At 43.6% G+C, this 26086-nt stretch overlaps 1 protein-coding gene across 3 annotated transcripts in view; it reads right to left on the reverse strand.

Annotated features, from left to right (window-relative positions):
* Positions 1–26086, reverse strand: part of NEDD4L (NEDD4 like E3 ubiquitin protein ligase) — a 328543-nt gene that overhangs the window by 200838 nt on the left and 101619 nt on the right. For all 3 annotated transcript variants that reach the window (XM_075841150.1, XM_075841171.1, XM_075841160.1), the window contains exon 2: positions 24296–24369. In XM_075841150.1, coding sequence (XP_075697265.1) covers positions 24296–24369 — 74 coding nt within the window. The remainder of the gene's footprint in view (positions 1–24295; positions 24370–26086) is intronic.

Genomic DNA, 26086 nt, shown 5'->3' on the forward strand with positions numbered 1-26086 from the left:
ACAAAATATAAAATATTATGTGTGTGTAAACAGGGAGATGTGCTGCCAAGATGGTGGAAATAGATGGGGATGATCGCTCATCCCGATACAATATTAATCAAAGCTCCTTGTGAGCGGTCTCATTGATCAACTCTCGTATTTACAGCCCATATTGCCCATTGTAAAAGGACCTTAAAGAGGCTCTGTCACCAGTTTATAAGTGCTATCTCCTACCTAAATCGGATAGGCGACGTAATGTAGATAACAGTGGTTTTTATTTTGAAAAACAATCATTTTTGAGCAAGTTATGAACAATTTTAGATTTATGCTAATTAGTTCTTCATGACCAACTAGGCGTTTTTTACCTTTTTACCAAGTAGGCGTTGTAAAGAGAAGTGTATGGCGCTGTCATACACTTCTCTTCATTCCAGCCCAGCTTCTTTCACTGCACAGCGTGATCTCGCAAGATCACGCTGTGACGGGACTTCCTCCCACAGGTCCTTCACCAGACCTATGGAAGAGTCAATAGACATCACCTCCAGCCGCTGCAGATTCGGATAAACGTTCTGGCACGGCTGGAGTCGATGTCTGTTTACTATTCGATTGCTCCGTTGAAGGACCTGTGGGAGTTAGTCCCGTCACAGCGTGATCTCTGGTGATCATGCTGTGCAGTGAAACAAGCTGGGCTGGAATGAAGAGAAGTGTATGATGAGTCATGCGCTTCTTCTTACAACGCCTACTTGGTAACAAAGCTTTTAAAAAAACGCCCAGGGTATTCAGGGGGTGTGGCTTGGACATGGCGGAGTGAGGCTGCATTCGTCTGGAGGTCCGAGACCACCACTGTTATTCAGAGACTTTTACTTACCTGATCCTCACCGACAGCATGCCAAAGGGGAAGAAAGTGGACCATAAGCCTCCAGCCACCCCAGGTACCTTGCTAGAGCGTTTCTCCCGCCACTCCATGGGAGATTCCCCTTCTGCTTCTCCTCGCCCCAACATGGCGCCCGCACAGACAGTCTCCCCTATGGGGGCCGCCCAGCCCTGGTGCTTGTGCTTGAGTCAGCCTGTGCCAGCTATGTTTTTATCCCAGACACGGGAGTCCCACGCTGTGAGTGGGGAACTGGCAGATGCGCCCATGCTCTCTGAGCTTAGGGACATGTTACAAGCTCTCCCCACCCGTGTAGAACTAGCAGCCCAGTTCTCCCGCCTTGAGGAGCGGCATGCCAGGGACATTTCTGCCATTTACAATGACATTCAACAGCTCTCTGCTACAGAGACGCATGTACAACAGTGTTCCATAGACTTGGACGGCTCGCTTTCTAACATCCCAACTACGTTGCAGTCTCATTCCACTCTGCTGACTGATCTCACCCTGCAAATTGATGTTTGGAAAATCGTGGCCGCCGCAATAATTTCAAAATACGAGGCTTGCCGGAGTCGGTGGGTAATGACGAATTGTGGTGCTCCGTCTCTGCACTATTTAGCAAAATGTTGGATTTATCGGATGAGGATGACCTGGAGCTCGACAGAGTCCATAGAATCTATAGCCCTAGGTTGCAAGACCGGAAAAGGAGTGACCCACGTGATGTTTTTTGCCGCTTTCACTTTTACCAACAAAAAGAAGCTCTTCTCTGAAAGGCGTGGGACTTGGGTCCCATTACTTATGCAGGAATGACTGTTACCTTGCTCCCGGATGTGTCACTTCACACTCTAAAAATTTCAGCAAGGGTTTCACCATGCATCGCATATTAATAGATTATCTGCAGCGCGCCGGCCTTCCCACCCTTCCCCAGGACGCTATTTCGATTTTGGAAGACCCTATCACACTTCCCGAGCTCGAACTCGCCGTTAAAGATTCTCAAATGGGTAGAGCCCCAAGCCCAGATGGCCTCACATTAGCGTACTACAAAACATTCTTGCCAGACCTTCAGAATCATTTTCTTTCTGCCTATAATTCGCCTGCCACACATGCTACGCTGCCTCCCAACACGCTCAGGGCCCACATTTCGGTTATCCCCAAAGAGGGTAAAGATCTTTCCCAGTGTTCGAATTATAGGCCTATCTCCCTATTGAACGACGATCTTAAATTATTTGCAAAAATCATATCAACCCGCCTTACTCCCTTGCTGCAGCATATCATCCATCATGACCAGGTTGGATTCATGCCCACCAGAGAAGCTAGAGATAACACCACCAGGACTACTAGTATCCTACATTATCTCTCCTCTTCCTCTATCCCAGCTGTTCTTCTATCCACTGATGCCGAGAAGTCCTTCGACCGAGTGGATTGGGGATTTCTTACCCAGACCTTGAAACATATAGGACTTGAATCCAACATGCTCCGTTGGATTGGTAGTCTGTACTCAAGGCCCTCTGCAGCAGTCAATATTAACGGTGTCCTTTCTGACCATTTCCCTATTCTGAATGGTACCCGTCAGGGCTGTCCCCTCTCCCCTCTTATTTTCATTCTCACACTGGAACCTCTCCTTCGATGCATTCGTCAGGAGTTCAGGTTGGGGACAATACCCCTAAAATTGCCGCGTATGCTGATGAACTTTTATTTTTTCTATCTCTACCGTTAATCTCCCTTCCCAATCTTCTCGCCGAACTCTCCCGATACACATCCCTATCAAATTACAAAATCAATTTGCAGAAATCGGAAGCCCTCAATATTTCTTTGCCGCAAACAGCTCTTGCTTCCTTAGCAGCTTCCTTCCCGTTCAAGTGGTCCACGTCTACTCTACCATATCTGGGAGTTCACCTTTCCCCGCGTACGTCGGGATTCTATCAGGCCAACTTCCCTCGCCTATTGTCCTCTGTTAAAAAAGTTCAGGATAGATGGACTCTTGGTACCTTTACATGGTTTGGTCGCTGCTCGATACTAAAGATGAATGTTCTCCCTAGGATTCTATACCTACCGTGTTTCCCCGATAGTAAGACACCCCCGATTGTAAGACGTATCGGGGGTTTCAGGGGGGTCGGCTAATATAAGCCGTACCCCGAAAGTAAGACATATGTCTTACTTTCGTGGGAAACACTGGGGTATTGCCGCCTCCTGCCCACTTCCGCGCCGCCCCCCTCTCCATACGTCACCGCGCCGTCCCCTGCACTTGCTCCTGCTGCAACTGCCGGAATCGAAGCGTGCGCCGATTCCGGCAGTTTAACCCATTAAATGCCGCTGTCAATAGTGACAGCGGCATTTAATGTGTTTGACAGAGGGGGGAGCTCCCTCTGTCACCCGATCGGCGCCCCCGCAAACAAATCGCGGGTCGCCGTCGGGTTTCCATGACAGCCGGGGGTCTAACAAAGACCCCCAGGTCTGCCTTCAGCATCTGCCTGTTAGGCGATGCCGGAGGCATGACCTAATAGGTTGCCTGTCAGTTTTACACTGACAGGCAATAATGCTTCGGTATACCAAGTATACCAAAGCATTATATATGCGATCGGCACATCGCATAGTGAAGTCCCCTGGTGGGACTAAAAAAAAAAAAATTTAAAACAGTTAAATAAAGTTTGTGAAAAAAAATAAAAAAAAAAATTCGACAATTTTTTTTACAATATAAGACATACCCCGAAAGTAAGACATAGTGGGGCTTTTGGGGATAAAAAGAAAGTAAGACACTGTCTTACTTTCGGGGAAACACGGTACTACAGGACCTGCCCATTTATATTCCTCGGTCCTTCTTCAATGCTCATGCCTGCCTCTCCTCCAAATTTGTGTGGAATAATAAACCAGCCAGAAACTCAAAGTTGTTGCTCTATAGACCCAAAAGACAGTGTTTAGTATTAGATTACCGGATATCTACACATACTACAGAGCTACTCACCTCACTAGGCTAATGGACTGGCATCGTAATGCAGATTCCAAACTTTGTGTACCATTGGAATCACATTTCTGCTCCTCGTCTCTTCATGTCTTACCCTGGCTTCCCAATTCCTCTCTGCCCTCACCATCTCCCCGACCTTGACAATAATCAGAAATCATAATGGGACTCACCTTCTACCTCACCCTTCCCCGATACTCCCGATATTGGGCCATCCTTCCTGCACACCGAGACTGCCTGACCTGGTTTTTCAGAGATGGGCGTCTTCTGGACGATATCGGGCTAACCATTTTTTTGATAGGAGATTCCTGGCCGACTCTGGAATCTCTCGCTTCCACTCATGACCCATGTCCTTTGGGATTCTGGAGGGCAAATTAACTCCATCATTTCCTTGTCTCCCTTCCAACCCCTGCCTCCCGTTCCATCACCCCATTGGAAACTCTTTGCTCGGGAGCGGGTCCGGTGCGGCATGCCCTTTCCGCTATCTATGCCATGTTGGGCTCCTTCGACGCGGCCTCCAGCTTCTCCAAGACTTGGTACCATTGGATTGTCTATTAGGACTCTCCAGAATATCGGACCATCATGGCCGGCTGAACAGTGAATTCAGACATTTTTGATTTGTATAGTGGATCCTGTACCAATGTGCTTTTTATTTTTTTTTATTTGTCCTTTTCCCTCCTGCCACCTATAGGATTGTATAAGTTGTTTGATGCAATATCTTGGACCTGTGTCTCTTTGTCCCCCCCACCCACGTTTTTCTTTCTGTACCTCTGATTGATATGTTCTTTGTTTGGAAAATCAAATAAATCAAGAATTTACAAAAAAAACAAAACACGCCCAGTTGGTCATTAACAACTAATTTGCATAAATCTAAAATTGTTCATAACTTGCTCAAAAATGATAATTTTACAAAATAAAACCTACTGTTATCTACAGTGCATCGTCTATCAGATTAGGTAGGAGATAGGGCACTTATAAAACTGGTGAGAGAGCCTCTTTAACACTATACACACACACATATAAGATTCTGTATGCAGCTCCCCTGTCACTCCATGTTTTTTTTTGGGAGGGACTGTACTCCTACACTTCCTGGAAACTAATCTGATATTTTTCTGTCATTTGAGAATCATTCTTTTTTAGCTGCCATAAAGCACACACACTCTGCTGCAGTCTATACAGATAATACAAAAACGGAAGAGATGGTCTCCAATAAGACTTCAGGAACTCTCAAAATACAAATGCGGACCAATCCGCCACCAACCAACTACAAAATACAAGTTGTCAAGCCTATATCTCAAAATGAATCACTATGTAGGACTGGAGTATTTTAAGCCTTCGGCCCCATGCACACCACCGTAGATTGTATCCGTAATTATAGACCCAATCATTTCTATGGCCCACAGACACCTTCGATAAATATATATATATATATATATATATATATATATATATTTTTTTTATTTTTTTTTATTTTTTTACGGACCGTGCTCCCATACTTTAGAATTATAGCACGGCCCGCAAATTCCGCGGCCGGCCGTAGCAGTAATCACGGACAGGGATTACGGCTACGGCCGTGTGCAGGGGGCCTAAACTTTAACTATAAATACATTTTTAAAAATGTGTTATACATTGTATACACATAAGACTTTAAATTCAACAAATTGCAACATTCTCTTGTCACAGAAGATATCCAATGATACAATTCCATATATCCTCCAAACATTATGAAATACGCAAACAGATAAGCCGCAATCATTTGTATTCTTCCTTAAGTAATCCAACTTCTTGTATACGTATAATTCCCATCTCATATGTGGTTTTACATACATAATAGAGCTTATTCTGGGGTGATCAACCCCCCCCCCCCCTACCCATCCTGTTGTGAGGTGCTCCTAATATAGTAGACCAAGGGAGTAGGGAGCCGCTCTTCCAAAGTTATTCTCCGGACGCGAGATAAAGCCATTTGACGCCACTTGCATAATAGACAGAGTTTGTAATTTTTTGATCTGTGGCTGCCATTTTAGCGGGCTTGCAGTAGTAAGGGAAGGTTCATGGCAACATGTAATGCCCACGATCTAGTAAAGACCTGTTCACAGCGTCTGTCGTAATCTCAAGCTTATATCTCCCCATTAAAGGGACCAGCCCATAGACTAGGGACTGTATGTCGTATGACCACATGCAGCTTCCATCGGAGATGAAGGCAGTTAGAGATCAGGTCATTGCGGATAGCCTACTATCTGGGAGTAGGTTGTCCCTTTGGGACAACCTCCAACCCCTTAATGACTGCCGATACGCCTTTTCACGGCGCTGCATCAGAATAAATAAACAGAGCAGGGAGCTATTAAATCTCCCTGCTTTCAGCTCCCAGAGGTAGTGGAGAGTTGGGGCGTCCCTGCTCGAATGTGTGAGATCTATATCAGTTTCGATCTCACCCGTTTAACGCCTCAGATGCGGCGCTCAATAGCGAGCGCCGCATCGGAGTGGTTTTGGAGAGAGGGAGGGAGCTCCCTCTCATCCCACTGACACCCGGCGATAAGATCGGCGAGTGTCTCTGTCTCCGATGGCAGCCAGGGGCCTAATAAAGGCCCCCAGGTCTGCCTGTAGTGGATGACTGCTAGGCCATGCCAGTAATGGACAGGCAGTAATACACTGCAATACAGAAGTATTGCAGTGTAATATGCGATCATACGATCGCTTTTATAATAGAGTCCCCTAGTAGAACTAGTAAAAAATAAATAAAAAAAAGTTTAATAAGGTGAATAAAAAAAATGTGAACAAAAATGAGAAACCCACCTTTTTCCCCTTACAAAATGCTTTACTATTAAAAAAAAACCGAAACAAAGCAAAAAAGTTACACATATTTGGTATTACCGCGTCCATATCGACCCCGACTATAAAGCTATTACATTATTTAGCCCGCACGGTGAACGCCGTAAAAAAATAAAATACAACTGAAAAATTGCTGTTTTCTGTGAATCCGGACTTAAAAAAAAATGTGATAAAAAGTGATCAAAAAGTTGCATCTACTCCAAAATGGTACCAATAATAACTACAAGTCGTCCCACCCAAAAAAATAAAACCCTCATAAAATTGCATCGGCGAATAAAAAGTTATTGCTCTTCAAATATGGAGACACAAAAACAAATACATTTGGAAAAATAAGTGTTTTTACTGTGTAAGTAGTAAAACATACAAAATCTATACAAATTTGGTATCGTTGCAATCGTAACAACCCGCTGAATAAAGTTAGTGTTATTTATACCACACGGTAAACGGCGTAGATTTAGGACGCCAAAAAGAGTGGCGAAATTTCAGGTTTTTTTCTATCCCCCCCCCAAAATAAGTTAATCAATCAATAATATGTACCCCAAAATGGTGCTATTAAAAAATACAACTTGTCCCGCAAAAAACAAGACCTTAAACAGCTAATGTCGACGCAAAAATAAAAAAAAAGTTAGAGCTCTTCGAATGGGACGATGGAAAAACTTAAAAAATGGCTTGGTCATTAGGGCCCAGAATGCAACCAGGGGAAAGGGGTTTAAAGTAAAAGTCAAGTCAACCATGAAAATCCTCCTATCTTCTAGGTAATTTTCTAAATATACTTTATCAATGCCTCACTGTTTTTTGAAGATCTCTGCTTGCTGTCATTCAATAGGATCCTCCATTGTTTACCTCTAGTGGATAAAAATCTATTCTGGCCATGTGATCACAGGTGCATGGCTCATTACAAGACTCAGCTCTGATACACATAGTATAACTAACGAGCTGTGCACCTGTGTGATTACATGACAAAGACTATTTTTCCCCCAAAAAATGTCCTAGTCCTACTGAATGCCTGCAAGCAGAGATCTTGAAAACCTTGAGGAATGGACACAAAGTATATTAGAAGGTTTTAACACTTTTTATTATACAATGAATAAGCTCTATCTGCTGAAACCGTAATATCCTTTAAACATTTTGTTTTGGGTGGAGTTGCCCTCTTTATGCATATAGAAGGGTTGGCCTCTCTACTAGATTACCTCAGGTAAACTTACAGGCAAAGAACGAAGTCAGGTAAATGTGTATATATGAGATACAGTAACTTTCTAATCCATTGATAGTAAAAATGACAAATGTCATAGCACAATAATAACTGTCAGAAATGTAATTATCAGCAATTACAACAGATCATTGTTCGGAGAATTCATAGTGTCTACTTCCAAGAAACAGAGGAAAAAGAAAAAATCTAAGGAACAGAAAAAAGATATTACATTGAAAAAGTAGTATTAAGTACTAAAAAGAGTTATTTCAGATCACGGTCGGCACAAGGATCAATGAGAGTCCGGCTTCCGAAACCCCCAGCAAAGAAGGTGAGCCTTACATCACTGCAGGGAAAGGGGAGTATTACATGGCGGTTATTTAATTGGACGGGCAGGGTCTGACAGAGCGAGCGCTGTTCTTTTTAAGTGTCCCTCTACCCTGGTTAACAGAGGAGGGCCGAAGCGGAGAACCTCCCTCTAGGACATCTAGATGTCATAATAGGGCAATGCAAAGGGGTTGTCTTGAGGAGTACCACCCTTTAAAGATCAATGTACCTGAAAATGGAAGACATTCATTCGCAGGATAAATCACGTCCAGCTACATTCAGAATTATTTGGACTTCATCTTCAGAGATTTGAACAAAAACTGCTCAGTCCCCATCACAAATCTTATATGACTTTTTAGGCAATTATGTCCCAAGATGCCAGCTGTATTGATTTCTATTGAAACCCAGTAAGGAGAGGAAGCTAGCTACTTCCTCCCTCACTGAGGCCACCATTGTACTACTTTCAAGGGGCAACAAACCATTTGGACACGGATATGAGATTATGCTCAAGCATGTATCTGAACAGCAACCACATTAAGGTTGGTTGCCTGCCAGTAAGATCTGAGAGGGGTGACAGGCCTCTGGTTGACCATGTGACAGGGAAGTTAGCCCATTGAGGGGTTATGGTAGGGGTTACACAGCTCTGTAGGCAAAAGTCTGGAGCAAAAAAACAACCGACTGCACATAGTTGAGCTGGCCATAAACATTAGATAAATGTTGGTGGATCTCACCGACACCCTAGTGTGAATAGCAGTATCTGACTAACAGGCGCGTGGCTGTCAGGGAAACAACGATTGGGCATTAAGGAATTTAACCTGCCAGGAGATCAGGGACACTTCAACCATTAGCCATTTAAAAAGATATATATTTTTTGAAAAAAATATATAAAAAAAAATGGATATAGGAAAGCGCTACACAAAAGACACAGGTTCTGTGTTGAAACGCGTTGCCCTTCTTTGCTAAATAAATCCACTAATTATCATTATTACTCTGCCGATTCTCCCTTTGTGTAGCGCTTTCCTATATCCATTTTTTAATATATTTTTTTCAAAAAATATCTATCTTTTAAATGGCTATTTCTTGTGGCACAATACAATTGATGCCGGCATCTGGATATTTAAAGAGGCAACGTTATTTTACTATTGCCTACATCCCTAAGTTGTACCTGCCAGTACATACTTTATTAGGTGAGGGTTTTAAACTTACCATCACTTGAATTAACTTACCTATAAGGTTTATCCATGTGGCGCTGTGTACGTTTTTTTTCTTCCCAGACACCGATTCAACAATTAGGCAGCGGCAACATTTTCAACCGTATCCGCATCCTCAGGATGCGCATACAGTTAAAAACCATGGCTGAGCAGGGAGCCATCGGCACTATCCTGTATAATAGGCATGATGAAGTAGGTAAAGCATCCGCCGTTTGACAGAACACGGCGCTGGGAATACAATGGTGGAGTGTGCCCTACGGGGGCATTCTACTGTGTGCTGTGCCCTACGGGGGCATTCTACTGTGTGCTGTGCCCTACGGGGGCATTCTACTGTGTGCTGCGCCCTACGGGGGCATTCTACTGTGTGCTGCGCACTACGGGGGCATTCTACTGTGTGCTGTGCACTACGGGGGCATTCTACTGTGTGCTGTGCACTACGGGGACATTCTACTGTGTGCTGTGCACTACGGGGGCATTCTACGGTGTGCTGTGCCCTACGGGGGCATTCTACTGTGTGCTGTGCCCTACGGGGGCATTCTACTGTGTGCTGTGCCCTACGGGGGCATTCTACTGTGTGCTGTGCCCTACGGGGGCATTCTACTGTGTGCTGTGCCCTACGGGGGCATTCTACTGTGTGCTGTGCCCTACGGGGGCATTCTACTGTGTGCTGCGCCCTACGGGGCATTCTACTGTGTGCTGCGCCCTACGGGGGCATTCTACTGTGTGCTGCGCCCTACGGGGGCATTCTACTGTGTGCTGCGCCCTACGGGGGCATTCTACTGTGTGCTGCGCCCTACGGGGGCATTCTACTGTGTGCTGCGCCCTACGGGGGCATTCTACTGTGTGCTGTGCCCTACGGGGGCATTCTACTGTGTGCTGTGCCCTACGGGGGCATTCTACTGTGTGCTGTGCCCTACGGGGGCATTCTACGGTGTGCTGTGCCCTACGGGGGCATTCTACGGTGTGCTGTGCCCTACGGGGGCATTCTACGGTGTGCTGTGCACTACGGGGGCATTCTACGGTGTGCTGTGCACTACGGGGGCATTCTACTGTGTGCTGTGCCCTACGGGGGCATTCTACTGTGTGCTGTGCCCTACGGGGGCATTATACTGTGTGCTGTGCCCTACGGGGGCATTATACTGTGTGCTGTGCCCTACGGGGGCATTATACTGTGTGCTGTGCACTACGGGGGCATTATACTGTGTGCTGTGCACTACGGGGGCATTATACTGTGTGCTGTGCACTACGGGGGCATTATACTGTGTGCTGTGCACTACGGGGGCATTATACTGTGTGCTGTGCACTACGGGGGCATTATACTGTGTGCTGTGCACTACGGGGGCATTATACTGTGTGCTGTGCACTACGGGGGCATTATACTGTGTGCTGTGCACTACGGGGGCATTATACTGTGTGCTGTGCACTACGGGGGCATTATACTGTGTGCTGTGCACTACGGGGGCGTTATACTGTGTGCTGTGCACTACGGGGGCGTTATACTGTGTGCTGTGCACTACGGGGGCGTTATACTGTGTGCTGTGCACTACGGGGGCGTTATACTGTGTGCTGTGCACTACGGGGGCGTTATACTGTGTGCTGTGCACTACGGGGGCGTTATACTGTGTGCTGTGCACTACGGGGGCGTTATACTGTGTGCTTTGCACTACGGGGGCGTTATACTGTGTGCTTTGCACTATGGGGGCGTTATACTGTGTGCTTTGCACTATGGGGGCATTATACTGTGTGCTGTGCACTATGGGGGCATTATACTGTGTGCTGTGCACTATGGGGGCATTATACTGTGTGCTGTGCACTATGGGGGCATTATACTGTGTGCTGTGCACTATGGGGGCATTATACTGTGTGCTGTGCACTATGGGGGCATTATACTGTGTGCTGTGCACTATGGGGGCATTATACTGTGTGCTGTGCACTATGGGGGCATTATACTGTGTGCTGTGCACTATGGGGGCATTATACTGTGTGCTGTGCACTATGGGGGCATTATACTGTGTGCTGTGCACTATGGGGGCGTTATACTGTGTGCTGTGCACTATGGGGGCATTATACTGTGTGCTGTGCACTATGGGGGCATTATACTGTGTGCTGTGCACTATGGGGGCATTATACTGTGTGCTGTGCACTATGGGGGCATTATACTGTGTGCTGTGCACTATGGGGGCATTATACTGTGTGCTGTGCACTATGGGGGCATTATACTGTGTGCTGTGCACTATGGGGGCATTATACTGTGTGCTGTGCACTATGGGGGCATTATACTGTGTGCTGTGCACTATGGGGGCATTATACTGTGTGCTGTGCACTATGGGGGCATTATACTGTGTGCTGTGCACTATGGGGGCGTTATACTGTGTGCTGTGCACTACGGGGGCGTTATACTGTGTGCTTTGCACTATGGGGGCATTATACTGTGTGCTGTGCACTATGGGGGCATTATACTGTGTGCTGTGCACTATGGGGGCATTATACTGTGTGCTGTGCACTATGGGGGCATTATACTGTGTGCTGTGCACTATGGGGGCATTATACTGTGTGCTGTGCACTATGGGGGCGTTATACTGTGTGCTGTGCACTATGGGGGCGTTATACTGTGTGCTGTGCACTATGGGGGCGTTATACTGTGTGCTGTGCACTATGGGGGCATTATTTTACCTCTTGCCAGAAAAGGGGTGGCCCCACTCATGACATGTTTGCACTTGGCCCACCAATGTGTTAAAACGGCCCTGCAGAATACAGTCAGATACCAGACAAATACCCTACCAGTGTAGAGTCCCGGACAGCCATGAGGGAGATTGCCACAATAGACTTTGAAGTAATAGAACTTCTGGTTGCACTAGGCCATTACTCAAAAGAAGAGTTTCCATTTCAAGACTAAGGATCCTGAGTTTTATGACAATACAAATAAGTACAATCCAGACATTTTTCTCGAACAGGTCTCACCCAAGATATTGCAGACATCGGGTTTTGCACAATTTGATTGCTCTAGACTAGGCTGATTACCGAGTCCATTGCACCACGCTGCCCTCTAGTGGTCAGTCACACACAGAACACAGGATATGTTTAGTGCAAAAGAAATAGGACACAATTTTCTAAACTACATTAGAAATAGGAAGATTCCAGTTGGTTGCTATGGGCAATACCTTCATTTGAATTTGCACCAGGATCATAAATAAACCCAAATATAAGTTAAATCGCCAGAATACTGCCAGCAAGGCACCAGCCAGCAGAGAATGGTGCAATCTTGTGGCCGATGGAACCAAGTAATCACTGTAAAGAGCATTTCCCTATAAAACAAGCAAAAAAAAAACAAAAACGTGCCCAACATTGCAGCTTCCACAGAGGTGGTCACCCAGTTTTCCCACGTTATGCAGCGAAACATTTCCAAACCATTAAAGCTATATTTCAGGACTGTGAAAACTTGTGGAGTTGTAAAACTGGTCATATTGGTTGCCACCCAGTTTAAGAAAATAAAAGATGTAACTAAAAAACTGGACAGAAGAATAATAAAGGGACCAGTGTTCGAGACCGGGATTTCACTTAGCTAATTCCGACGCTCCCATTCAACACTATGGAGAGCGACCGCGTCCTGCTGAGAGCGGAGAATTGGGGACCCTCATTTATGAAACGGCGGAGATCACGGAAAGACAACCCCTTTAAGAGACCAAGACAAAAGATCCTCTATGGAAGGAGAATTGTATATAGGATATAAGAGTTGGTCAAAGTTCTGGGCTGGGTTGGACTGGTCCACCAGAGTAATGGATGACCCTACCGTGGGCCCAAGTTCTGACAAAATAACGGGCCCAAATGTCCAGCAAAAGACAACACTATTTGGAGCCAGACACTAAGGTCTATTTCTTATGGGTTAATTCACATATAACCTATTCGATATAACTGATGAGAAGTCTAATTAAAGGAGATTAGTCAACAGAATAAGACAGGCTTAGGGTACAAATCCTATGGTCACTAAGGCTACGATTTTTACAAGATCTGACTTTATCTATTAATCATGAAGATACGAAATATCCCACAAGAACATTGATCCCAGTCGAACAATAGGATTGTGGCCGCTGCAGTTTAATCACCACAAACGGACCGGACACATTTTTTGCATGTTGGACTAATTTCTTTGCGACTCAAATATTCCACCACTTATAGAATCTATTCACATGTTGTGGTCCTATGGCGGTTTTTTTTAACGCAATTTTCCCAAAATCGTAGTAAAGTCCCTGTGTTCTGACCGCAATGTGCGAATAGACCCATAAAGTGGCCAAATATCTTTGGGCTATACCGCCATCTAGTGGAAAAAAACTAAAACTTGGAGGTTGCAAATATACTATGACATATAGACAGCAGTTTTAGACACCAGGAATGAGGATAGTCCGGTCGGTACCAATGCCAAGAATCATGATCGCGATGATGGAATATGCTCTATGTGGTACAAAAGTCGGGAAAAAAATATCCACACGGCGTTATATATATATATATATATATATATATCTCTTTGTATGATCTAAAGTTGTGGGCCTTGGATAACAATAGCTTCTCTTCATGTTTAAATCCACATATAATATTGAATAATTTACTTAGTCGTTCCTGCCAACAGCTATTCCTCCCGATCCCCCCATAAACATGCATGCTTGATTCGGCCGCACGTGCATGTGCACTCAGTAGCGAGAGAGGAATAAGTCGCTTTCAGCACCACCATACACATTAGTCGGCCAGTCCCGCCTAGATTGGTGCGTTCGGACAACATTCATCTAATGTATATGGGCCCCTTAACAGTTGGTTTTTGCCCTGGTATTTTAGATGCATTTGTCTGCTAAAATAGAGAATCTGGACGTGCCCTTAAAATTAGAACAATTTCTCAGAACTCACAAGAAATTCCTCTGAGCTACTGAGAATGCTCCCAAAGACTGAGGTTGTAAATGACAAGACGACCTGCGTAAAATACTAATTGGCCTTGATCAGATTTTGGCTTTGGCTTTTTAAGCTTAGTAATGCGGAGACAGAGTTGTAATGAAGCACGACAGTCATCATGCGTGTACCGTACCTATTTATTTCATCATAGACCTTACTTCATCTCACAGGATTGCACATACTGGGGCAAAATGATCATTTACATTACTGGAAATGGCCTGTGTGTACAAAACACTGAACTCAATGACCTGCAGGGGGTGCAGAGAAAGAGAGATCAGAGCATTCTCCTGACGGTGGCTGCATGGCACTAGTGGGAAAGAGTAGGGATCTCATCTGCAACACATCTGCCGAGCACGCTCATTAGACTTCATTGAACAGTGACCATCCACACGTACTGGGAACAGGGTCCAGACAGCCTAGGTCCTAGACACCCAGTTTTCGTAAATGTTCATAGGAAAAGCTAGAAATTAATATAATTTACAACTATTCTGTAATCTACTCCTATTAGGCTGCCACCATCAACAAAATACAGATGTAGCATACAGCTGAATAGACAGAGTAGAACTTCAGAGATCACCATGGTTGGTCTACTCCAAAGGTCTCCTCATTTGTTGCAAAACCGCAACTATCAACCCACAATAGCTACAATAACCGCGGTGGTCTTCTGCAATAGCTGGAGATCCACATGTTGGGGAAGACTGCTCTACTCTACTAGCCAAAAGGACACCGGCCACTGCGTATACCCGTGTGGCTGATGTTCCTCTCCATGTCTCACCGCCACTGACCTCTCCATAGCAGCATCTTAAAGGGACAGGCCTGCGTCAGCTGATTAACTGATTATTTAAGCCTGCTCAGTACGGCTACACCTTGCGGGAGTAACAATGTTCTTTGGATACTGTATATTCATGAAGGTGTTTGTGGTTTGTTTTTGATCACGCATATTTCCTGACTGTCTTGTTATAGCGGCTTACTCTGACCTGTATCTATTTACACAAATTCTATGATAATCGTGACTATAAACCGCGATTTGACCACCCCATGTGAATAGACCCTTATTGATGTTGCACGAACGATGCCAGCCCTGTTCTTGGATTTATACGACCATGCTTCTGGTACCCCGCTCCAGAAATACCATCTGCAAGCGGTCTCCTGTTAATGCTTTAGACTACTACGGGGAATCGACCCATTTTAAAAAAGTGTTCGACTTTAACAAGTAGAAGTTGTCCAGATTACAATGTGCCCCCCCCCCCTTGCTGGGACACCCAGCGATCAGCTGTAACTGTGGGGAAACCCAGAAATAAATTAGTGTTCAATTTCCCTGCAGCGCCACCACAGGGTAAATTAAGCATTACACAGTGCCTATTCATATCAATGGGCTGTCAGTGTAATACAGGACAGGTCCTCCAGAACAAGATAGGCTCTTTTTAACTGCTCTATAGCCTGGCCAAGAGATGAGCATCCCGAAAAGTGGACCCACCCCCTCTCTATCTCAATTCCCTACTAGAGTGTATGAAAATGGGTTTTCTAAAATGGTCAACCGCTTTAAAAGATGAAGACTTCTAAATTCCATAGATTCCACCCCTCTCCATTTAGCCCTAGTCAAATCCAATAGTGACACAGTAGGAGGGTCCGTTGTCACTCAAAAGGCGACTCCGCCTTCATTCATTTGGCGCATAAAGGGCGGAGCTATCTTTTGGAAGCGTTATGCAATATTTAGAAGAAAATATTTGTTTAAACTAGGAAAAAACGTCAATTTTTTTTCTGGATAGAATTGCACATCAACTTTCATAACCCTTATTCTGAGATATTAGATTGTTGTTTTTACCCTGACCTAATAAAATACCTAATCTGCTCTATCGTACCGGTTATACTAGTTTCTCAGCAAATAGGAATAAAATGACTCATACACTAGATCAAACGCTTCACCTGATACATGACTATGTGATTTATGCATATAACTATGGCAGCAATAGGAGACAATAGCATTATGGGAAAATCCAAAAGGTCAGTGGTGGGGGCGGCTATTGTCTTCAATTATACGACATGGTTTCCAACCTTGACCAGATAAAACGAACTACCATAGTAACAATGTTACCGTAAGGCCCTGTTCCCACAGCGTGTATTTGGCATGTATTTTAGTGCACTTTACGTGCCGAAATACGCGTTAAATATTTGATTAAGGTTCCCATTGACATCAATGGCAAAGCACGGCGTGCGTACATACAACGCACTTTTTTACGCGAGTATTTAAATAATGTGTTGCGTAAATTTTTTTTAAAAAAAGCATAAAGGTCAATTCTTTGGCAGGTAAAGCATACCGAAAAATCGCCAAATGTTCCCATTTTAAATGGTAGTCTCAATTACGCGCCCAAAAACGACCAAATAATAGGATTGAATACGCTGAAACCGAAGTCTTATACCGGCTTCCCCTCAACGGAGGCGGCAATATACGGTTAGGCTGTTCCCATAGACACGAGGAGCTTGTCAAACAAAAACGTGTGACGATGGTCACGGTCTGTGGTTCGTTTAAGGCAACTAGCAGATGTTAGAATTGCAGAAGAATATATCATGTGAAAAACGGAAAAAAAAATACATAAAAAAAACGATAACATCCTGAGAAAATCATTCGCGGTGTCAAAAGACGCTCAGCTCTGCTACATAATCGCTGTGAAAATACCGCCTGGAATATACAGCAGACTCGCAAGCAAGAGTTTACGTGATTTATCTCTGTTGTCTCGACTGAAATGACAGCTGGAAAAACTTGTGTCTGTTTCTTTCTCTCTCTCGACCCCAGCTGTGTGATACAGATTTCCCTTGATTGTACGTGCTGTATCCCGGCTGAGCATCCGCTGTGAATCAGCGGTGACATTTTAACAGGTCTGCCTGTGTACACTTCACACAAAGTTAACGCAACGTCCCCTGAACCAAAAGCATTAGGACTCCTATGAATACGCACCAAGCACGAGACTACAGGGGCATCCACGCCATTGTCCCAGGGCCCTTTAATAGGGGTTGTCTGGTTTTGGGCAAGTTTTTTCCATTGATTTTAATAGGAAATTCGTATGTCTGTACAGGGGATAATCCAAATACGGATTCGCAGCACATAAACTGGAAGTTACTTGCAGATTTTTCTGCCTAAAATCCAATTGTGAAAACATACCCTTAGATATCGGGATTCTCTAGTACAGAATATGCATGTATTAAAAGGAAAATCTGCTCTATTAGACAGAGTAGAGACCAGCTACTAAACCGGCACTTCCTAAAGTGGGTACGTGACTCAGAACGTCCGTTCATTACGTGGATAACACAAAGATTTCAATTGCCGTTGTGTAATGCTTAATTTCTTCTTCTATTTCCAGTAGGAGCGATTGTGGGGCGATGACCAAAAGCAAGATCACTCATGCATAGCTCCCAACATTTGCATCCCTATTCATGGGACAATTTTAAGCCCTGCCCCACCAGCGGAGACCCACAAAACATCTGTGGAACGCCCACATTTCTGCAAATCTACATAAGCCCCAAACAATTTGCAACCCGTTCATGGAAAATATTGCAAAAAATTGGAAGGTCATGATCAGCTTATCGTCAGATGACCTACATTGCTGTAAGGGGTTAGACAAACTGGATAACCCCTTTAAATATCGTTAATTTATCAAGGCGGGTGGTCATTACTTACGTCTGAACACACCTAACCATCAATGACATCATGCGCCTCTGTAAAGGATGTTGTCATGTTGTACAGCGTATGTAGAAGTATAGAAATGTGACAAACCCTATGGGAGGTCATATTCGTTGTCTCAGAGCTGTCCAAGAAACCAATATAAAAATAGCTGAACATAATATTAAAAGTCTTTATACAGGAGAACAATAAAATTGCTTATATTTACCCATATGGTCGTATTTCCAATCTCAAAAAAGGATTTCTACATTCCTTAAATTGAACAGAATTTTAATAAACTGCCTCACTCGTAGGCTGACCCTCGATGCTTGAAATCATTTAAAAAAAAAAAAAGTAATCTAATAAATTGCGAGTAACAATTCTTACGTTGAACTTGGATATGAACAACCAAAAAGTTGAGTCACTTTGTAAATACATTACTTATCGTCTCTTATCTTCTCTTGGTACGGCATTTCAGTCTAGAGCTGCATTCACAATTTTTTCTATATCAGATCATGGCACTGTACGCTATATAAAAACTCTCTGAAGACACTGAACAAGCAGGAGATGCTAGGAGATTTTAGCTCAGAAGCATGTGAAGTAGTGAATGCAGCAATGGCTGCGTAATAATAAATAATAATAATAAAAGAGTACTGGCAGGCCCGGTCTTAGGAGTTTGCGATCTATGCAGTCATATCAGCCGCCCCTGCTGAAGGTGGCACAACAGATGGCCTGGCACCCGTGGCTTGAGATCAACATGAATTTAATATTAACTGAATATCAACTTTGTTTAGCCATTGTATACCACATTAGATTATGTATAGAACTGTTATTTGGTCACTGTCTGTTGGTATTATAATAGCACTGTATGGTGGTATTTACTTAGCCACTATAACGGAACTTATTTTTTCAGTGTATTGGGTTGGCAGGTCTGTACTCTGTATAGCAATGTTATTTTGTAAGTTGTGTGGAAATGTTGTATGGCTAACGTATGTGTAATGACGGGGTAGGGAGACAGACAGGTGAGCCCTAATCTACCCGCCACTCAGTCCCTGCCTACTTGCACGACCCGTCCTAGGCGACGGCGTACAAATGGGTGACGGTCCCTACGCTCAATATGTGTCCGACAGACAAGGGTACACAGAAGCTAAGGGAAAAGGGGCAGTTGCCCACGGCAACACCGTGAGCAACAAGAGTAGTGAACGAGACGAGTCAAACCAGGAGTGTACGAGGTACAAAACGCAGAGCAGGAGAGTAGTCAGTAAAGCCAGGGTCAAAATGAAGATGAGGTCAATAGTAATAGCTGGAACAGCAGAGCCAGGAAACCAGAGAGAATCACAGGCAAAGACAAGAAGCAAATGAAGGTATACATAGACCGAGGGCGAGAGCTAGAACAGTTTGGCCAGGTTGTGATAGATTCTCCCACTCCTCAGCCTACCAGCCTGAGTGGTAGCAGATCGAGTCACTCTATCAGACCTAGGAACAGATGCAGACTGATTAACCACGGGCGTCGACACAGAAGCTGTGACTGGCAGATCCTTTACAGTATGGCACGGCTATATAGGCAACATACTCTATGGCGCTTATAAATTTGGCACTGTATGGCATGAGAATTTGTACACTGACTGAAAGTATACCATATGGTAGGGCAACCAAATTTGTCGCATAGGGTATCATTCAAATGTAAAGTTAGCCCTGAATAATTGTACCAGCAAATATTACAATAAAAAGATTATATTAATTAAAAACAACAATATGTATTGTAGGGTTGGGCGAATAATCAAATTAATTTGATTAATTCGCCCTCAAGGATGCTCACGATTCTGTTTTTTTCTTTAGTGGTGCGGTGCTGCAGGAGGAAGCTCCGCCCTGCCCCGTTCTGTCTCTGCTTCCCCACAGAACTTCCGTGGGGAAGCAGGGACTCCAGTACATAGCCACACCGCATTGTAGATACCGCCCCGCTGTGGATAGCACCCCCTTGCATATTGCACCCCCCCCTGTACCTCGTAGATCGCACCGCTGTAGATAGCACCCCCACATGTAGAAGGAGGGTTCTATCTACAAGGGAGGTGGGTGGTGCAGCGATCTACAAGGTGGGGTACAATCTACATGAGGTTGGGCGTGCAATCTGTAACCGGTTGCTCTCTGAAAGGGGGTGTGGCACTGTCTATATGGGCAGAGGTGGTGACTGGCAGAGGGGGATGTTCGTGCACGCAGTGCATCATTGATTATAGATTCTGTTAACCTGTTCCCTGCCAGGAAAAAGTTATAATCAATTAGATAAATACAATTGGAAAAATGTCTGATAAAATTAAGTATTTGCAGAGGTTAAAAGTTGTGAAGTTTCGTACAACAATTATAGCAATATATGTTTAAAAGCTGTTCATATAAAAAGACAAAATATTACATTATCTCTTGGTATTACTGTTAAATAAACGGGGAAAAAAATAAATAAAAAAGTGTTGAAAAAAAATCTAGATTTTATTTTTGAGCAAAATCGCCCAATCGTATTGTATTATAACTAGTATTAGCAGATAAACAATAGTAGTAATTTTAATAAATAATAGTATAAACCGCTATATACAGCAGATAATAAATATAATTCTGAAATCAGCAGATACGCATATTGATAATAATTTTAATATCAGCAGATAATATAGAAAAATGAATGAGAATACTGGTATCAGGAAATAAAAGTAATAAAAAAAAATAATAGTAGTAAATATATTTAATAAAATAAAAAATGTATTCATAGATAATAATAATAATACCATAACAAAAAATAAATACTGGTACCAGCAGATAATAGTACTAATAAATAGTAATAAAAAATAAAAATAAATTTTATTATATGTATATAACTAAATCCGGTATCAGCAGATGATTAATAATACTCATTTACAATAATGCTAGATCAGATTCATAACACTAATAATCCTGGTATAAGAAGAGAATAGCAGTATCAGCAGATCGCATTAGTAATAATAGTCATCATCAATAATGCTGGTATCAGTAACCACGACCTCATAATCCAGCCATTAACTACAACAGACCTTCCTTTCGCTGCAATCGAATACATGAACACATTTACTGTATAAAGAGAGATTCTGATTATTACATTGTGTGTTTTATGGAGGATTTATGAAGTATTCATGAGGATTACTTTACTACATACACAAGTAAATAAGCCGCATACTCCACACACAGCACTGCAGCAAATCTGAGCCCATTACCCCCATCATTAGCAAACAGGAGACATTATAATGTCCCTGGGCCAGTGGTCATATTCCACATCAGCTGGAAACCTTCTATTCTCCCAAAGCAAGAAAGGCAGAAGCCTTTTATGTGCAATCTATATTCTATAGAATGGAGGCCGCTCGCTTCCATCAGCCTGCTCATAGACCCTGCAGAAAGGCCGGCACAGCGGCGAGTGCCACCTTCTATTATACGACATCGGGGTACAGTAAAGTGGACGGCTACATTATAACCACATCGCACAAGGATCCTCCAGCATCACTACACAATTACTGATATGATAAGGCAAAGAAAAAAAAAAAGAGAAGAGAAGGAGCATACTGTACATAGCAAGTAATATGGTCTCAGCATTACCATCGGATCTATACTTCAAAAATAGCAGCAGGTAAAAAAGAACCACCAAAAATCAAATAGAAGAAAATAGGGGAATGGCTCAACGTAATACAAGTGGCACCGGATTTATAATATTGATCATTTAACCACTAAGGTACATCCAGTCTTAAAGGATATGAATATTTCTGCAACAAGAGGCCCAACATAAAGCTCCTGGGCCCCAATGCAAAGCAACAGGAACCCCTAACTACATATGAGATAGGATAGATTAGGATAGATATAGATAGATATAGATAGATATAGATAGATATAGATAGATAGATATAGTACTTGTCTCCTCTTACGGGGCAGAGGGACCTTTTGAGCCCCCTGAGCTTTCAGGGACCAGGTGTAACCACTACCTCTACACCCCTTGTAATTGTGCCCGTGTTTGCAACCATTATTTGCATTGCTTCAATGCATCTAAAATAAAAAATGAAGCAACTTTGCAAAAATGTTTAGTGTCTACAGCGCCTATATATAGCTATGTGTTTCCATGGTTACAGACTACAAACAAACCGTAGTCAGATTCTGCAGTCATGTGTTATTTCACTTCATCTCAAATTCTCTTATTGACATACAGACAGTAGAAGAGGATGCAGAGGAAGTACAGTAAATTAGAGTAACACATAGGGTTTGTTTTTCGTCTGTAACATAGCATAGGAGCTGTAGACACAAAACGGCAGGACATTTTTAATGAATACTATTTTGGCACGTGTGTAGGTACCAGTAGTATTGGAGCATTTGTTCAGCTAGCTGCCACTTGTGTGATCTCATGCCCTTTCATATTTGCATTCTGCAGCAATTCAACTGAAAAGCTCTGCTGCCATTTCCTCTAATCCAGCATGTAAAATCTATTAATTCTGAAAGTTTGACTTCACTCCAACCCCTGAAAATTCAGGTATGACTGCAAACTCCCCTCCGTATCTATATGATGGAACAGGAGTCCCTATGGTTCCATACAACGGAGCCGTACACACGGTGCCACAATATGGTGCTTCTGTATGGCACCATATTATATATATTCTCTCCTAGAAGTAGGGCCTCAGACTCCTTTTGGTTGCAATATTACTGATTACATCTTACACAGACCCGTAATATGCCTGTGTGACACTAACTGAATTGCCTAGATAGGGTCTTCAGACTGGAGATTATCACTGATCACTGGGCATAGTCCCTGAAAAAAATAGGGGCTCTGAAGGATCAAAATATTCCTTAAAGAGAACCTTTCACCTGCCCATACATGTGCAGCGGAGTGATCACAATCCTGTCCTTGTCTTCTGAGAGCTGAAGAATCAGTAAGAGTGAGTGAGAGTGAGTGAGAGTGAGTGAGAGTGAGTAAGAGTGAGTGAGTAAGAGTGAGTGAGTAAGAGTGAGTGAGTAAGAGTGAGTGAGTAAGAGTGAGTGAGTAAGAGTGAGTGAGTAAGAGTGAGTGAGTAAGAGTGAGTGAGTAAGAGTGAGTGAGTAAGAGTGAGTGAGTAAGAGTGAGTGAGTAAGAGTGAGTAAGAGTGAGTGAGTGAGTGAGTGAGTAAGAGTGAGTGAGTGAGTAAGAGTGAGTGTGTGAGTAAGAGTGAGTGAGTAAGAGTGAGTGTGTGAGTAAGAGTGAGTGAGTAAGAGTGAGTGTGTGAGTAAGAGTGAGTGAGTAAGAGTGAGTAAGAGTGAGTGAGTAAGAGTGAGTGAGTGAGTAAGAGTGAGTAAGAGTGAGTGAGTAAGAGTGCGTGAGTAAGAGTGCGTGAGTAAGAGTGCGTGAGTAAGAGTGCGTGAGTAAGAGTGCGTGAGTAAGAGTGCGTGAGTAAGAGTGCGTGAGTAAGAGTGAGTGAGTAAGAGTGAGTGAGTAAGAGTGAGTGAGTAAGTGTGAGTGAGTAAGTGTGAGTAAGTGTGAGTGAGTAAGAGTGAGTGAGTAAGAGTGAGTGAGTAAGAGTGAGTGAGTAAGAGTGAGTGAGTAAGAGTGAGTGAGTAAGAGTGAGTGAGTAAGAGTGAGTAAGAGTGAGTGAGTAAGAGTGAGTAAGTGAGTGCGAGTGCGAGCGCGAGCGAGTGCGAGCAAGAGCGAGAAAGAGCGAGTATGAGCGAGTATGAGCGAGTATGAGCGAGTATGAGCGAGTATGAGCGAGTAAGACCAAGAGCGAGCAAGAGCGAGCAAGAGTGTGCGCGCGCGCGCATACTTGGACAGCTCCAAGCTGTGCGTGCGCATACGCACTCCTCTCTCCAGCTCTTGCTGTGGCACGGTCTGTGGCAGATTGGACAATGTCACAGCGATGTTAAACGCCCCCTTGCCATTACACGCCCCAATGACAGTACAGGGGGTTATTTAAATATCGGGCGCCAAATATAACGGCACCAATATCTAAATAACGGAGGTGGCTAGGAAAAAAATGTAAAGTGCCCCAGGGTTTGTGCAGCCCTCCACATTACATGCTGCACATGTATGGGCTGATGAAAAGTTCTCTAACTCCGTACAGCCCATATCTAACATTTTACTGGACCCCTGTGAGCGTGACTCGGCTGGAGGGGAATATTTGGATTACCTGCATCCACAACCTCAATATTTCCCTATGGGGACGTCAGTTGCGGACGGCCATGTCTTAATTCTTGCAATTGTTTCGTAACTTTTTCTTCCATAAGTTAAGAACGAGGTTGTGACAGTCACCTTTGATTTTATCGCAGCCACCCATCAGACTATATGCAAAAACACGTATAGGACATCAGCCATTACCTAGCTCCAAAGATGTCCTTCTTTGCCAAGTCAATGCCAGATACAATCTTTACTCTGAGGATACGAGATTCCTCCTAAGAAAAAAAGAAAAAGGAAGGGGGTTAAAAGAAAGATAACAAAAAATATTCACATTCAAAGAAGCACCAATATTAAACTCAAGGTATAAAGCCCTACATCTAGTCTAGAGCCTAAGCTCAAATAAGAATTATAAAGAATGTGAAAATTAGTAAGACTTTCAGCCACTTGCTGTCACTAAATTGGAAAATTCTTATTGACATCAAGCAGCAGAGATCTTAAAAAGTATAACAAGTGACAAAACTTTTCATTATAAATGAAGCTTTTTTTTTTTTGTTTTTTTTTTTTTAAAACAAAATATCTTGTTTTTAGAAGGTGTACAAGTACGCTGGCGCCACTACTCAGATTTATACTCCTGTTATGATTGTCAAAGAGCATAATAAAATGTTTCATAGAGCTGGAACCAGCGCCCGGGTGACAACGTCATAGCTATATAATAGTGATTCAGTCCATTTTAATTCTCAATAAAAAACATACAACGGTGATAAATTAAACTTCCACCGTCAAGCAAAACGGAAAATCAAAGAGGAGTGGTGGAGGATATTCTGTATCATATATATGTATGATGTAATCCCTATACCGAGACCTATACAAGTTGCCTTATTTTCAAGAAAGGCTGAACTAGGCGAGTTATGATGAGCGGGACTCAAGCAAGGACACCATGAAATTTCTCCAAACAGATACTTTACCATTTTTCAGCTTGAAAAACAGACCAAACTCCGTTCACTACGTGAAGTTCAGGTCATGGACTATGACGGAGTCCACCAAGGAGTGATTGCAACTTAACCGAAACATCCAGTTGTAGTATGCACCTCCACGGATCACAGTGATCGCTACCCACTACCTTGTAAAATCCCGAAGGCTAAGAGCTACGCCCTTGGTTGCAACTCGGGTCTATTAGCTCTTCTGCGACCTAGCAAGTGGGCAGCAACTAATGGCTTCTGGATGGTGAGCCTTAATCCCAGTTATTGTCTCTATGGCAATTTTAAGGCGCTATTGTTGAAACTGCATCGGAAACTGCGCCAGAAAATCGCCTCCCATTGATATCAATGGGAGGCGGAGGCATTTTTTTCCCCTCAAGCGGTAAAAACCGCTCACGGGAGAAAGAAGCGACATGCCCTATCTTCGGGCATTTCAATCTCTGACCTCCCATTGACATCAATGGGAGGCAGAGAAAGCGTTCTTCGCGGCGTTTTTTGGCCATGACAAAAAACCGCAGGGCGAAAAACGTGGGAAAGCAGCGTGCAGGAAGATCAAAATCTTCCTCAAAATTCCTGAAGGAGTTTTGAGGCACATTTTTCAGCCTGCAAAAAACTCAAAATAGGGCCTTAAAGTTACTGCCCCTTTAAGCATCAGCGCAACACACCCCTGAACACAGTCTTTTTTTTTATTTTGATATAAAATAGGCTCACAATTCTGTGCGGATGTACAGACGCTTTCCCTCAGTTTAGGGGTCGACCACTCCTTTGCTAGGGACCTCGGGACCTGCTCTTCGTTTAGGTTGCGGATTCTACATTCATGCCTAGGTTTGGCGGATGACAGGAGAACGCTGCCTAGCGGAATACAAGTAGTCTAGTGCCTACTGTAACATTTGGTGGAGGAGGAGTAATGGTCTGGGGCTGTTTCTCAGGGTTTGGCCCCTAATTTCCAGTGAAGAGTAAAGTGAATACTAGAGGATATAGAGACCTATTACACAATTGTAGCTTCCAGCTTTGT

This window comes from Rhinoderma darwinii, chromosome 1 (genome assembly GCF_050947455.1).
Source record: "Rhinoderma darwinii isolate aRhiDar2 chromosome 1, aRhiDar2.hap1, whole genome shotgun sequence".
NCBI lineage: Eukaryota > Metazoa > Chordata > Amphibia > Anura > Rhinodermatidae > Rhinoderma > Rhinoderma darwinii.